Genomic DNA, 13860 nt, shown 5'->3' with positions numbered 1-13860 from the left:
CTCAATAGTCTTGTAACAATACTGAAATTATATCTGCAATTCAAAAGATCCAGAAAACGGAATCTCCAGGATCAGCTGATTTCCCTGAAGATGTCTACCACATATTTAAAGAATAATTAACATCAATTTTACATACTCTCTTCCAGAAAATAGAAAATGAAGAAACATTTCCCAACTTATTTTATGAGGTCAATATTACCCTGATCATAAAACCAAAGACAGTATAAAAAAAAAAAAAAAAGAAAAGAGAGAGAAAGAAAACTATAGATCAATAACTTTCATGAACTTAGAAGCAAAAAAGTCTTACAAAATATTAGCAAACTGAAAAAAAATACACCAAATGGGATTTACTTCAGATATGCAAGTCACATTCAGTATTTGAAAATGAACCAGTGCAATCTATCACATCAACAGGCTAAATAAGAAACTTACATGATAAATCAATTGCAGAAAAAGTGTCTGACCAAAGGCAATACCCATTTATGATTAAAAACTCTTAGCAAGTTAGGAGTAGAGAGGAACTACTTCAACTTGAAAAAGAGCATTTATAAAAATTCTATGGAGATCATAGTTAATGGTAAAAGACTGAATGCTTTCCCTCTAAAATGGTGAATGAAGCAAGATGTCTGCTCTCACAACTCATACTCAACATCGTAAAATAAGTAGCATGTGTATTGTAAAGGAAGAAATAACACCATTCCTCTTTGCAGATGGCATAATTGTCCATGCAGACAATGTCCCGGAATCTACAAAAAGAATATTCCTAGATCTTATCGATGAGTTAAACAAAGTCTCACTATACACAATCAACAACCAAGAAACACTCATATTTTTATGTTCTAGCTCTCTAGCAAGTGGCATCTGTTGCTTATTACCAGGAGTAACAGTCTGGACACGTTTGGCCACTGCATTTTGGTATCGGAGTCACCAAGGAAAACACAACACAGTCAAGTACTACATGGAACAATGTTTTACTCACATAAAGAAGAGACAGAGCAAGGTCAGCTATGTAGTTGGCGTCAGTCCCCATAAATAGAAGGGCCTCCTTGTAGCAGATGCGGGGCAGTTGGCAGCATGTAACCCTCTCATGCTGCAGCAGAAGAACCTTTTGCCCTCCCCGCAGAAGAAAGTTATAGCAGTGGGGCTGGCTAGGTGCCATATGATACATATGTTTAAGCAGAACAAGGGAGTACATATTGAGTCTGAAACAGGGAAAGATATTCCCACACAAGGTGATAACTCCAGCATGGGCTGCGAGGACGCTTTATCTCTTGGGAAGGAAGTGTTCTGGGCCCAAGGCCCATTCTTACGTGGCTGAGTAGGGGTTTGAAAGACCACATGCACAATACTGCCTTTCCCAACACTAACAGTGAATATGTAGAAAGTGAATTAAAAACAGAATACTATCTACTATCCCTCAAGTATATACTATATACTTAGGTATAATCTCACAAAAAATGCCCAGGGTCTGTATGTGGAAAATTACTCAACAGCTAAAAAAATAATAACAACTAGGAAATAGGCAAAAATCATGGGGAGACATTTTCCTGAAAAAGACAAATGGATGTCAAACAAGCATATATAAGATGTTCAACATCACTAGGCATGAGGTAAATGCAAATTAAAACCACAGTGAGATATCATTGCATACCTATCAAAATGACTACTAAAAAAATGTGATAACATTAAATGCTGGTGAGAATGCAAAGAAATTGGATCACTCGTACATTGATGGTGGGAATGCAAAATGGTACAGACATACTGGAAAACAGTGTGGCAGTTTCTTAGAAAACTAAGCATGAAACTATCATAGGAACCAGCAATTTTACTCCTGGGCATTTACCTTAGAGAACTGAATACTTACATTCACACAAAAGCCTGTACAACAATGTTTCTAGCAGTTTTATTCATAATCGCTGAAAACTGAAACAATCTAGATGCCCTTCAATGGCTGAATGGTTAAAAGAAAAAAACAAAAAACCTTTGATATATACATACCATCGAATTTTACTTAGCAATGAAAAGGAACAAACTATTGATACACAACCTCGATAAATCTCCAAAGAATGATGCTGAGTGAAAAAAAAAAAAAAACAAAAAAAACAAAAAACTCCTATTCTAAAACTTTATGCACTGCATAATTCCATTTATATAACATTCTTGGCATGACAAAATCATACAAGTGCAGAACAGATTAGTATTTGCCAGGGATAAGGGATGAGGAGGCAGGGAAGGAGAGAGGGGGAATCCTTGTGATGACAATTGTTCTGTATGTGGACTTTGTCAATGTCAATATCCAAGTCTGATACTGACTTATAGTTTTGCAACATGGTACTATTGAGAAAATTAGGTAAAGTATACATGGGCCTCCCTGTATTTCTTAAAACTGCACATAAATATACTATTACCATTTAAAAAGCTATTTTAAAATGAAATGTAGAAAAACATATGTAGACATAAAAATATGTGACATAGTAAGCAGGAGGATAAACTTAGCATCAGAAGATCTAGGTTTGTATCCCCAGTGTACCAGCTCTAGCTATTGTGTCAAATTGGTTATCTGTTTGCAAACTTATTTTCTCTTTATTTTAGATACACAGAAAGACTAGATTTTCTAGTCTCTTCTGCAGTTAAATGTAGTTATATGATTAAATTTGACCAATAAAATGTTGGTAAAAGAGATATTCATTACTTGTAGTGGTTGGTCCATAAAACCTGCAGGTGTCATCCTCCATTTTCTTTCCTTCTCCAGTGGCTTGCTGCAGAGGAGCACAGCAAATTTGGAAGTAACATTTTGAAGCGAGGAAAAAGCATAGAGGAGCCTGTGACCCTGAATCGCTATTTGTAGGACAACTGATGATGGGAACCCAGTTTTGGAATTCACATGAGTGAAACATAAACCATTTCATTAAGCCACAGAGATTTGGGGCAGCCAGGACATCTTAACTCATATAGTCATTCCTGGCAGCTCTTCAGAAATCAAGCCCAACACTTTTTTCTGGAACATTCTACTGCCTCTCCTGTTTAGATCTGCAGATTCAAGGGGTCACCCATTTCCTTTTGTTTGATGAGGCAATATTAGCAATTTTCTTTGGCTTTGACAGAATCACCCCTTTATGACCCTAAAACCAGTATTTTAAAAATAGTTTATAATGCTTCACCTTATTCCAAGAAAAATATAAAGTAGCTGACAAAAGTGCATACACCAGACCAAAATCAAATAATTTGGAAACAAATTTTTGAAAAGGGGCAATAGTAAGAAAGAGAAACAGGAAATTTAAATATCCCCAGAGGTGAGGTAAATACACAAACATATTTCAGAAAGACCTGTATGTTTGCAGATCTCATATTTATTTCTAGCAGCTTAAATAGTTGGGAAATACGATATATTACAAGATTTGTTTTATGCATTTAATCAGTTTAGTCATATCAAGATTTATTTGGATGCATTTTCAAAACTAGGGTAGGAAGTATGCATGATAGAATTTGTTCAGGGTAAATACCACTTTGCTGATTGACACCTGAGGGAATTTTTTCCTGTATGTTCTCCTTGAAAGGTCAGTGAATAAGGAAGTAAACATTTTCTTTATCGACCGTGCAGCAAACACTGCCACAAATCAAAGATCATTAAACTTCAAAACTGAAACATTGAAAGAGAATCCTAACTGTAAATAGACCACCGCCTTCTTTTCTTATTTCTCATGTACTTTTCTGAGAAATCCTGAACAACAACTGAAATATTTTCCAGAGGCATCACTTAATCTATTGAGAAAGAAACATGATAGAAATCTAGATTGTAATTAGTTTTCTCAGTGGTATCAATGCAATTGCGGGTAAATTGCTAGCCATTAATGAATTGGAGAGTGCCTCAAAAATTCTGAAAATTTTCAGAACGGGAAGGAGACACATACAAAACTGTTCAATGGAAAACAGACATGCAAATTTCCTCTGGGTTTTAGGTAAGAAAGTTGTAAAACAAAAAAAAAAAAAAAAGAGAGAGTAATTTAAATTTGATATATGGAATGACTTCAGCTATAGAATCGTTGAGGAAGATTACTTGAGACTAGGTCCTTTTTCCCAGTGTAAATATAAGCACAGTAAGTTTTTTAGCAAATTTGAATAACAAAATTTAACAGCATTATCAAATTTGATAGCATAAAAATTTCAACATTTTCTGTGTATAAAGTAAAGAACTTGAGATGCACTCCAATTCCCAGCATAACATATAAAAATGTCACCCCTTTCATACCTCTTTTATCCCTGTTTTTAATATTTCTCTCGTGATTTGAGGAATTCTGACATGTGAAACAAGATACTTTTCATGCCCACAAGGGGGACCCTTTGCACCATAGCAACGGAGTTTACACAACACAGATCCTGCTAATACCCCAGTTGGTTAAATCCATGTTCTGCCATAAAATGCCAGAAAGTCAAGTCATATCCCATCTCCTTGGCCTCACCTGTGAATCCAGGCTGACAGATACAGACATAACCTGAGGCTTCATGGTAGCTGAAAGTAGAAGGCAGTCCAGTGATATGTCCATATTGTTTCTCTGAGGACAACTCCACACATTCCCCATCAGACTGGCAGGGGTTGCTATTGCATTCATTGATATCGATCTCACACTGGGCACCTGTGTATCCTGTAGGATAAAAATTCAGAGAAGCTGCTAAGTCAAAGGTGTTGAATCATAGAGCATCTGCCTGAAAGGAGGCTGACTGCTATACTGGCATTGATTTAACAAGTTGATGTGCCTGCCCTCAAGGAGTTGGTAAGGGGAATCTGATAAGATTAGGCTTATGTGGAAACAAGTACTAGTAGCAGTAAAATCACTTAAAAAATTTTGACCAAAAAATTTTAAAGAAAAATTTGATTGATGAGACCTGAAATAAAATGGGATGTCAGGATAACCTGGATTTAACCTGAACATTTTAATGAAAGGCTCCAATTTTTCAAATATTCTTCATTTGTGAAATTGTATTTTAAAATATTTTAAGAGAATAGCTGAAAAGTCAGCAAATATCCCCAAAACCAAACTAAATTATCTTAAAACTCAAAGTAAAGGTAAATCCTTATTTCCTAACACTCAATGAAACAGAGTAATAGGTTGTTTTAAATTTGCATGGACTTAGCTGGATTATTTTATTAGGACCAGGAATAAGAACAGTAAAACATAAATGATTTGTCACTTTATAGATAATTAAAATATTAAATATCAATGAAAGTTCTCTACTTGAACTTTTTCTTTGCTTTTACAAATATGGGCAACTGTAAGAACATATACAGTTTTAGTGTATCTGAATGTTTTAACATAACCGGAACCATATTATATGCATTCTTTTTTTTTTTTTTTGAGACGGAGTCTCGCTCTGTCGCCCAGGCTGGAGTGCAGTGGCCGGATCTCAGCTCACTGCAAGCTCCACCTCCCGGGTTCACGGCATTCTCCTGCCTCAGCCTCCCGAGTAGCTGGGTCTACAGGCACCCGCCACCTCGCCCGGCTAGATTTTTTTTTCCGTATTTTTAGTAGAGACGGGGTTTCACCGTGTTAGCCAGGATGATCTTGATCTCCTGACCTCGTGATCCGCCCGTCTCGGCCTCCCAAAGTGCTGGGATTACAGGCTTGAGCCACCGCGCCCGGCCTATATGCATTCTTTAGCAACTTGCTTTATTCACTCCCTTGCACAGTCTACCAGTGTTAGTAATATAGATCTAACTCATAATTTTTAACCACTGCCAAGTATTTCAGAATATAGATGTGTCATACCTTAACCATTGTCTTACAGTTTAACCTTTGTTTTATGTACATTTTTGCTATTGCAATGTTGCAATGAATATCATTATACATGGCTGTTTGTGTAAGTGTTTGAGTATAACCCTAGAGTTTATGCCTAGAGGTGGAATTTCTGGGTCATAATTTATGTACATTTTTAATTTTAATAAAAACTGCCAAACATCTCTAATTTAGTTGTACCACTTGCACAACCAGCAGTGGATGATTGTGAATGTGGCTCCAAATGTTTGCCAATGTTTTCTATCACCAAATACAAAAATTTTCACCAGTTGGTTGGATAGAATATAGTATCTCACTGTTATTTTGGTTTACATTTTCCCAGTTAATATTGAGCTGAACATTTTTTTTTTTTTACCATTTCATTTTTTTTCCTGTTTTTTCATTGGGCTGTTTTTCGTATTGATTTATAAGAGTATTTATATATTGTGTATAGCGCAAGCCCCAAAATGTAAATTTAGTGGGATGCAAATATAACACTGATGTTCGACAGGATAACATCAACTGTTTTGTAACATGGTAAGAGAAAAGTATAAAGTTTTTTTAAATTTATATTTATTGATTGATATATTTTTAAGACGGATTCTCACTGTATTGTCCAGGGCGGAGGGCACTGGTGTGATCTTGGCTCACTGCAGCCTCCGCCTGCTGGGTTCAAGTGATTCTCCTGCTTCAGCCTCCCAAGTAGCTGGGATTACAGGCGCGTGCCACCAAGCCCAGCTAATTTTTGCATGTTTAGTAGAGAGACGAGGTTTCACCATGTTGGCCAGGCTGGTCTTCCTGACTTCAGGTGATCCACCTGCCTCTGCCTCCCAAAGTGCTAGGATTACAGGCATGAGCCACTGCGCCAGTCCTGATGTTTTTAAAGAAACACAATTCAACTTCACAGTCGCCTAAGGGCCTTTGCAATATCATTTAACTCTGCTGAGAAATGTTTTGGAAACAGAATTTACATTTGAGAATTATAAAACTTGTAAACTAAATCATAGTATGTCTTGTCTTTAAATTCATTCAACAACTTCCCCTTTCACATAGAATGGAATTCAACATCCTTAATATAACTTTAAAAACTCCCTGCATTCCCACAGTCTTTGTGATGTTTTTCTCTCTTCTAGAAAACTCTCCTTCAAGTGTTTACTTGGCTAACTCTTACTCAGTTTTCAGACGTCATCTTGTATTACTTTCTCAGAATAACTTTCCATCATGCACAGAGATAAATAAGATTCCCTTATTTTCTCTCGTGCCACCCAACTCTTTGGTTTCATTGCTCCTTTCATAATTTTAAATTATATATTTATTTGTGTGTATGGTTTCCTCCCTCAGCAGGCTGTGTGCTTCACAAAACAGAGACTGTGTTCATTTTATTTACCACTCCAATACTGAGCAATATGTAAGTGGTAGACCTTCAGTCACTAGTACTACTCAAAGATTGAAAATAACAATTTAGATTATAATCCTAGTTTAACACATAAACCAGGGAATTGACTATTAAAAGCAAATAATGAGATTATAATATGATTGCTCATTTTGTATTAATAATTTTAATAAACACCTAAATGAGATAATATGTTAAATCATAACCACAACATAAATTCTGCAGCTCAACAGTGTAATACATTTTTTACAAAAAGACCCTTGGGGCCTTTCTCAACAATCTGAAGAAGAAACTTAGAGTCAAAACATTCTTAAAAAAAAAAAAAAAGGAAACTAAAAGAACATGTCAGATCCAGACCCAACAATCCTTTATATTGACCACCCCAACAAAGACCATTCAGAGTCTCTTAAACTTGAATGTCTACTTTTTGAATACTATTATTTCATACTTAAGGTTCTTCAAATACATTAAATAACAGTTTCTACAATAAGTTTTTATTAATTGGTATTTGTTGTGCCACAGTGGACTTATTGAAGAAAGGCTGGACTATTTTCAATTTCCTTCTCATTCTGACTCGAGACGCACATAAACCAGGTTAGGGAGGAATTTAGAATCATCATAAATCCTTTTTTTGCTTTTCCGGCTCATGCATTATCTCATTCCAATCGTGAACATTAGGAAGTTTCTGATTTATAGTCTTGCCAGTCCTGTCCCCACCCCTGAGGCTCTGTGGGGATTTTATTTGCTGCTCTCTTTAACCATGTATATAAATAGACTCCTTCAGTCAAGACTATATTCAATAGTTTTAACAAGCTTTTCTATAAAACTCTGAACAAAGAAACAATATGATACTGAGTCACATCCCCGGGGTTCTTATATTATGTTTGTTTGTTAACAATTTCAATCACATCTGGGCATCAGGAAATCTTTTAAGCTAAGCATTTAAGGTGACTGACACTTCTTGTAATTATTAATTACTTCTGAAATGAGGACCCTAGGCAATTATAGCAGTGGATTCTCGCCATTGTGTTCTGTGGCAGTGGAGTCATGATCTGAAGAAACGGTCTCCTTTTCTAGAGTAGTTTGTAGTGTTAACTTTTATCTTTGTATACAACAGCAAGATAGGTTGCAAAGGTATTCAGGATATTCTATCTAGGCAATATTACCATCCGTGCAGTAATCCAGGGCAGAAATCCAGAGGCAAAACTGTCCTAAACCTGTGCCCTTTTCTTACTCCCCACATCATTTCCACCTCCTATGTGACTCTCAGGGCTATCCCCCCACCCTTCAACCACTATTCTGTTAGTTCTAGCAAACAGACTTATCTCTTCAAACTACTGAAGAATCTTCTCCCTAGATTTCCCTGCCTTTAGTTTTATTTTCTTCTATCATCTGCCACGAAGCCAGGGAACTCTTTTGAAATTAACAAAGCAGATTTTGTTACTTCTCTGTCCCATAGTTGGCAGCGCAGATATGCAGCTTTGTGATCTGGCTTCAGTCCAGCTCCCCGGTTCCATTTCTCTACCTCCAGCCCTACACAGTCCAGCATTTTTGCAATCACTCAAAGTTCCACAATTGGACATGCTCTTTGCTTTTTTTTCTCCTTTTTTTTTTTTTTTTTTTTTTAGACGAAGTCTCACTCTGTCGCCCTCAAGTGCAGGCTGGAGTGCAGTGACACTATCTTGGCTCACCGCAACCTCCTCTGCCTCCCGGGTTCAAGCGATTCTCCTGCCTTAGCCCCCTGAGTAGCTGGGACTACAGGTGTGCACCACCACACCTGGCTAATTTTTTTTTCCTTCTTTTTGTACTTTTCGTAGAGATGGGGTTTCACCATGTTGACCAGGCTGGACTCAAACTCCTGATCTCAAGTGATCTGCCTGCTTCGGCCTCCCAAAGTGCTGGCATTACAGGTGTGAGCCAAAGCACCCAGCCAGATGTGCTCTTTTCTGCATGTGCCTGCCACCTTTCTTGCTTCTTTCTTTCTTCTTCTCCTTCTGTTCTTCATTTCTTAAATAAGTAATGGACTACACAACTTTCTAATTTTGATATTCATTTAACTTTTATTTAGTGCTTACTATGCTCCAGGATAAGCCAGGAGTTTTATATACATTACTGGATTTATCTCTGAAACAACTCTATCCTGTGGATATTATAAATTAGGAAACTGAGGCTCAGAGCAGTAATTTGTCCAAAGTCACACAGCTACTGAGTACATTTATGGAACTTGCTCAGCCATCTTTAGCTTATCTAAAATGGTGCCTCTTTGAGCAAGCTATCCCTGTACTTCTTTTCTATTCATTTTTACAGAATTTATTATAGCCACTTATTGTACCAAAAATTGTACTATATACGTTTTGACATATGTCTCCCTACTAGGATTTAGGCTACTTGGAGGAAGGCACAGTACCTTTTTTATTCCCAGATCACTATTGTTTTAGCCACTGAAATTCATGTGGCTTAAATGCTTGAATCCATGAATGAATGGAACATGTACTAGTTGGGTTTCTTGAGGTAGATGTTCTTAACTGCCTGACCATTACAAACTCCCACCCTCATACATAATTTCCACCTCGTGGTATAGAACTTGCAACATAGTTGCCCTTTCTTGAGTGCTTAATATGTGCCAGACTCTATTTTTATAATTTTACTTTTCATAATAATACTACAAGTAAAATATTTTTATCCCTCTTTTGCAGATGAGGAACTTAAAGATTGAGAGGAACACTTATTCTATGTTTTATTCTATTTTTAGTTTTTTAAGCTTTTAAACTTTTACTAAAAATTAAAACCCAAACACACACCATAGTCTAGACCTACATGGAGTCAGGATCATCAATATCACTGTCTTCCACCTCCACATCTTGTCCCACTGAAATATCTTCAGCAGCAATAACACACATGGAGCTGTCATCTCCTACGATAACAGTGCCTTCTTTTGGAATACTTCCTGAGGGACCGCCACAATCCCATGGATAGTGAGTGATGCTACAATGTTACGACAGCCATGACATCACTCGGTAGTAGGACTTGTTCAGCTCCATTGTAATCTTACAGGACCACAGTTGTATATGCAGTCCATCATTGACCAAAATGTTGTTATGTAATGCAAAGCTGTATGTCAGGCAGTTTGTTTCCCAAAATAAGCATCAATATTTGCCTGTGGCCTGTAATGTAACACAAATGTTACGTACTGTTTTCTATTGATTCTTTTATCACCTCTACACTCAAGTCTAATTATTCTCTATATGTGAACTTTGGTTATGGTTTATAGATAATTAACTTTTTATTGTATTAACAAATATAACTGGTTACATTACAAATGCCTAAGAGAGTAAAAGCTCCTAATAGTTTAACATTATTTCATTGGTTTCTATATATTCCTGCCATATAAAAGAATATCTTGGAAAAAAAGACAGCATCTTCCAGTGAATTTTTATCCATGAAGATCATGCTGAATTTCATCTTTTCATTGATTTTCTTCCCCTCTGTTCCCCTAGAGGGTTATGATCATTGGGCAACTTAGTAACCTACTTTAGACAATATTTAGTATAGTGGTAAATATGTTTGAGCACTGAAGAATAAAACTAAATTAAACAATAATAGCTAGAAGAAATAATTGACTTAAAACATTTAACGAAAGTAATTTTTCGTTTCATTTGCTATAAGCGATATGTTTCTATTCTAAACAAATGAAAAATAATTGGTGGAAGGTATTTTGTCACTTACCAGGCCAGCAGTGACAAGTGTAATTGTCAACACTGTCCTCACATGTAGCATTATTATGACAAGGTTTTGACCAACAAAGAGGCATCAGGGTCTCACAGTGTGTCCCTGTGAATCCACTACCCGTGCAGTTACAGCTATATCTGGAAAGTAATGAAATTTTCATGTCAACTCTTGGTCATATTGAGATAAGATATCTTTATACTGTTTCTTCATGTCCATCAACCCAAGACCCATGGCATAGTCTTACTACCTCAAAAACTCTGGGGAATTATCTATACAGGACTGAATGCATGATTGTTTACTTATTAATGTCTTATTATCTTTTAAAAAATCTAGCTTCATGCTAATTTTTTAAAAGTACAGCTTCATGCAAATCATGACTATTCAGTTTCTCATTCATAAACTGAATATAGTACCTATGTTACAAGGTTATTGTGACAATTATGTATGTGTATAAAGAATAGACACATATCTGAAGGTACTAAATATAAAGAATCCCATGTATCTGAAGGTACTAAATATGTTGCTACTAAATAGCACTTAATAAAATTGTTAACATGTTTTAAGGTGGTAGAGAATGATTTATACCATCATGGCACTCTGTTATACAGAGAGCCCATTAATAAGGTCTCATATGAAAAAATGAAAACATAAATTATGAAAAACTCAGGAAAAGCCTTCATTAAATGAATTGTGACTTATGATGTTCTCTTATTTTTAGATTGCAAGAATATTTAAACCTTACTATTTCTAATTATTCACGGATTCACTGGAATTATCAAATAGCCCCAAAATACACATCTAATGAAGAAAGTTGTTGATTTTATTAAGAGGAGATGTTAATTTAGGTGAGGGTCTCCTCAAGGATTTAGTATTGGAAAAAATGGATCTGCACACTCAGCTTAGGCAAAATGAGGATCTTGGGAAAAGAATATCTATGAATTTATGAGGCACATAGAGTCCTCTTCGCTATGGCTGTGTGTGTTTTTATCACCAACCAAATATTATAAGTGACTATAATCTTCATATGTGTTGTATGAAATCTATTTACTATTCCATTTGTTCAATTAAAAATACCTACTAAAAATCTAGTATAGGTAAAACATTAGTAACAAGAACCCTGTGGTCAAAGGGCTTGGCTGGCTGACTAATGGACCTCAGTTCATGGAATTAGAAGCTCCATTTGCATAATTCCTTTGGTCTTCAAGAAGTTCTTCCCCCCCCCCCCACCCCGTATACCTCATAGCAAACATTTTAAATTTTTGTGAGAAAACAAAGTCAGGTTGTATTGGATCGATCTTATGACTATCATCTCAAAATTTAGGCAAAAAGAGATAATGGCACAATAGGGAAACTATTCATGGCATATTCAAGAGAGAGAATAAAAGACAGCAAAGTTTTAGCCTTGTTTTGTTTACATTTCCAAAGGAATCAAAATGTTGTGTCATTTCTGTCCTGAGGCTTTCTGGAAACAGTGGAGTAGGGAGGGGTGAGCCTCCTTTTCCTCTGGAGGTCTTGTGTGGAAATTTCCATTGTGACCTGTCTGTCTCTGTGTTGGCCAGTTACCTGTCTCCAGGAATGTAGATTTACGCCCCTAGAGCATTATTGGGGTACAACTAAAAGTCAAAGACAAGACATGGAATGTAATTAAAAGTTATATTTTATATTTTAAAAAGAATATACAACCACATTGTTCTATTTAAAATTTGAGGGCCAGGCACGGTGACTCAAGCCTGTAATCCCAACACTTTGGGAGGCCGAGGTGGGTGGATCACCTGTGGTCAGGAGTTCGAGACCAGTCTCGCCAACATGGTGAAACCGCATCTCTACTAAAAATACAAAAATTAGCCAGGCATGGTGGCGGGCATATGGAATACCAGCTACTTGGGAGGCTGAGGCAGGAGAATTGCTTGAACCGGGAGGCAGAGGTTGCAGTGAACCAAGATCACACCACTGCACTTCAGCCTGGGTGACAGAGCAAGAAAAAAAAAAAGTCTATTATTTTGATTATTTTGTTGCAAATTTTTGAAGCATATGTGCCTTTTATTGCTCTTCTTTTAACTCTGATTCACTTTGAAATTAGATTTGGGATAAATCATGTCTTATTTACTAAATAAAGAAAAACTGGATTCTGGTCCTCCTTTTGCAAAGAATTAATTCTGTGAACTTGTGGGCGTCTTCTCATTTCCCTAAACTTTAGATTCCTTATTGTAATATGGAAACATTAATACTCATCTTGCCTTCCACTGAGCTGTTGAAGGATCAAACAAGATAATTTAAAGTGCTAATCTTTTTAAAAATTGTTATGCATTTGATAACTCAGTATCATGGCTTAAACAAGTGTTAGAAAGTTTTTCATTGTTGTGGCTTAAATAAGTATTAGAAAGTTCTTTTAAAAATGTTTTATATGAGCTCAATTACTGTTACACACATTTATTATATTCATCATATTGAGAGGTAATTCATTGCTGTTCTATTTTGCCTGAAAGCCAATGATAGACTTCAGTTTGAAGCAGAATCACATGGCTATTTCTCACCATTATGCTTTTTCAAAAATATTCACCCAATTCCCTGAACACGTGGAAATTAATTCAAGATATAAGTAATTAGATATCACTGCCCTTTCCAACATGGTCATGGTTTGTATAACATTTTTAAAGGATTTATTGTTGTCATCTGATTTATATCCTTGACATACAGATACAACCTTATATACATATATATAATAATCTATAGTTTTGTTTTTGCACCTTTCCTATCTACAACAGGTTTATTTCATGCAATTGAAAAATTGGCAGTTTTCCATAGGATAAGCAGTTCTAAACTATTACAAGAATTACTTGTAAAATCTTCCCTCTTGAGACAGATGGTCTCCAAGAATACCCTTTTTAGTGAAATCTGAATGTTTTCATTAGTTAAAGTATAAAGTTACCCCCTCAAATTTTAAGCCGAGAATGTGAGAGCTCTAAA

The 13860-nt window shown here is 36.0% G+C and overlaps 1 protein-coding gene across 10 annotated transcripts in view; it reads right to left on the bottom strand.

Moving 5' to 3' along the window:
- The window catches only part of CRB1 (crumbs cell polarity complex component 1), a 500591-nt gene that overhangs the window by 360135 nt on the left and 126596 nt on the right, over window positions 1-13860 (bottom strand). For 8 of the 10 annotated variants that reach the window (XM_065539172.2, XM_045362302.2, XM_065539177.1 and 5 more), the window contains exons 4-5: window positions 10891-11030; window positions 4461-4643 (exon numbers count right to left, since the gene is read on the bottom strand). In XM_065539172.2, coding sequence (XP_065395244.1) covers window positions 4461-4643; window positions 10891-11030 — 323 coding nt within the window. The remainder of the gene's footprint in view (window positions 1-4460; window positions 4644-10890; window positions 11031-13860) is intronic. The other 2 variants (XM_074031678.1, XM_005540322.5) reach the window with 1 other exon arrangement.

Source organism: Macaca fascicularis, chromosome 1 (assembly GCF_037993035.2).
Source record: "Macaca fascicularis isolate 582-1 chromosome 1, T2T-MFA8v1.1".
Taxonomy (NCBI): domain Eukaryota; kingdom Metazoa; phylum Chordata; class Mammalia; order Primates; family Cercopithecidae; genus Macaca; species Macaca fascicularis.
Note: the sequence above shows the minus strand (reverse complement) of the source record. Positions and strands in the feature narration are given on the sequence as shown.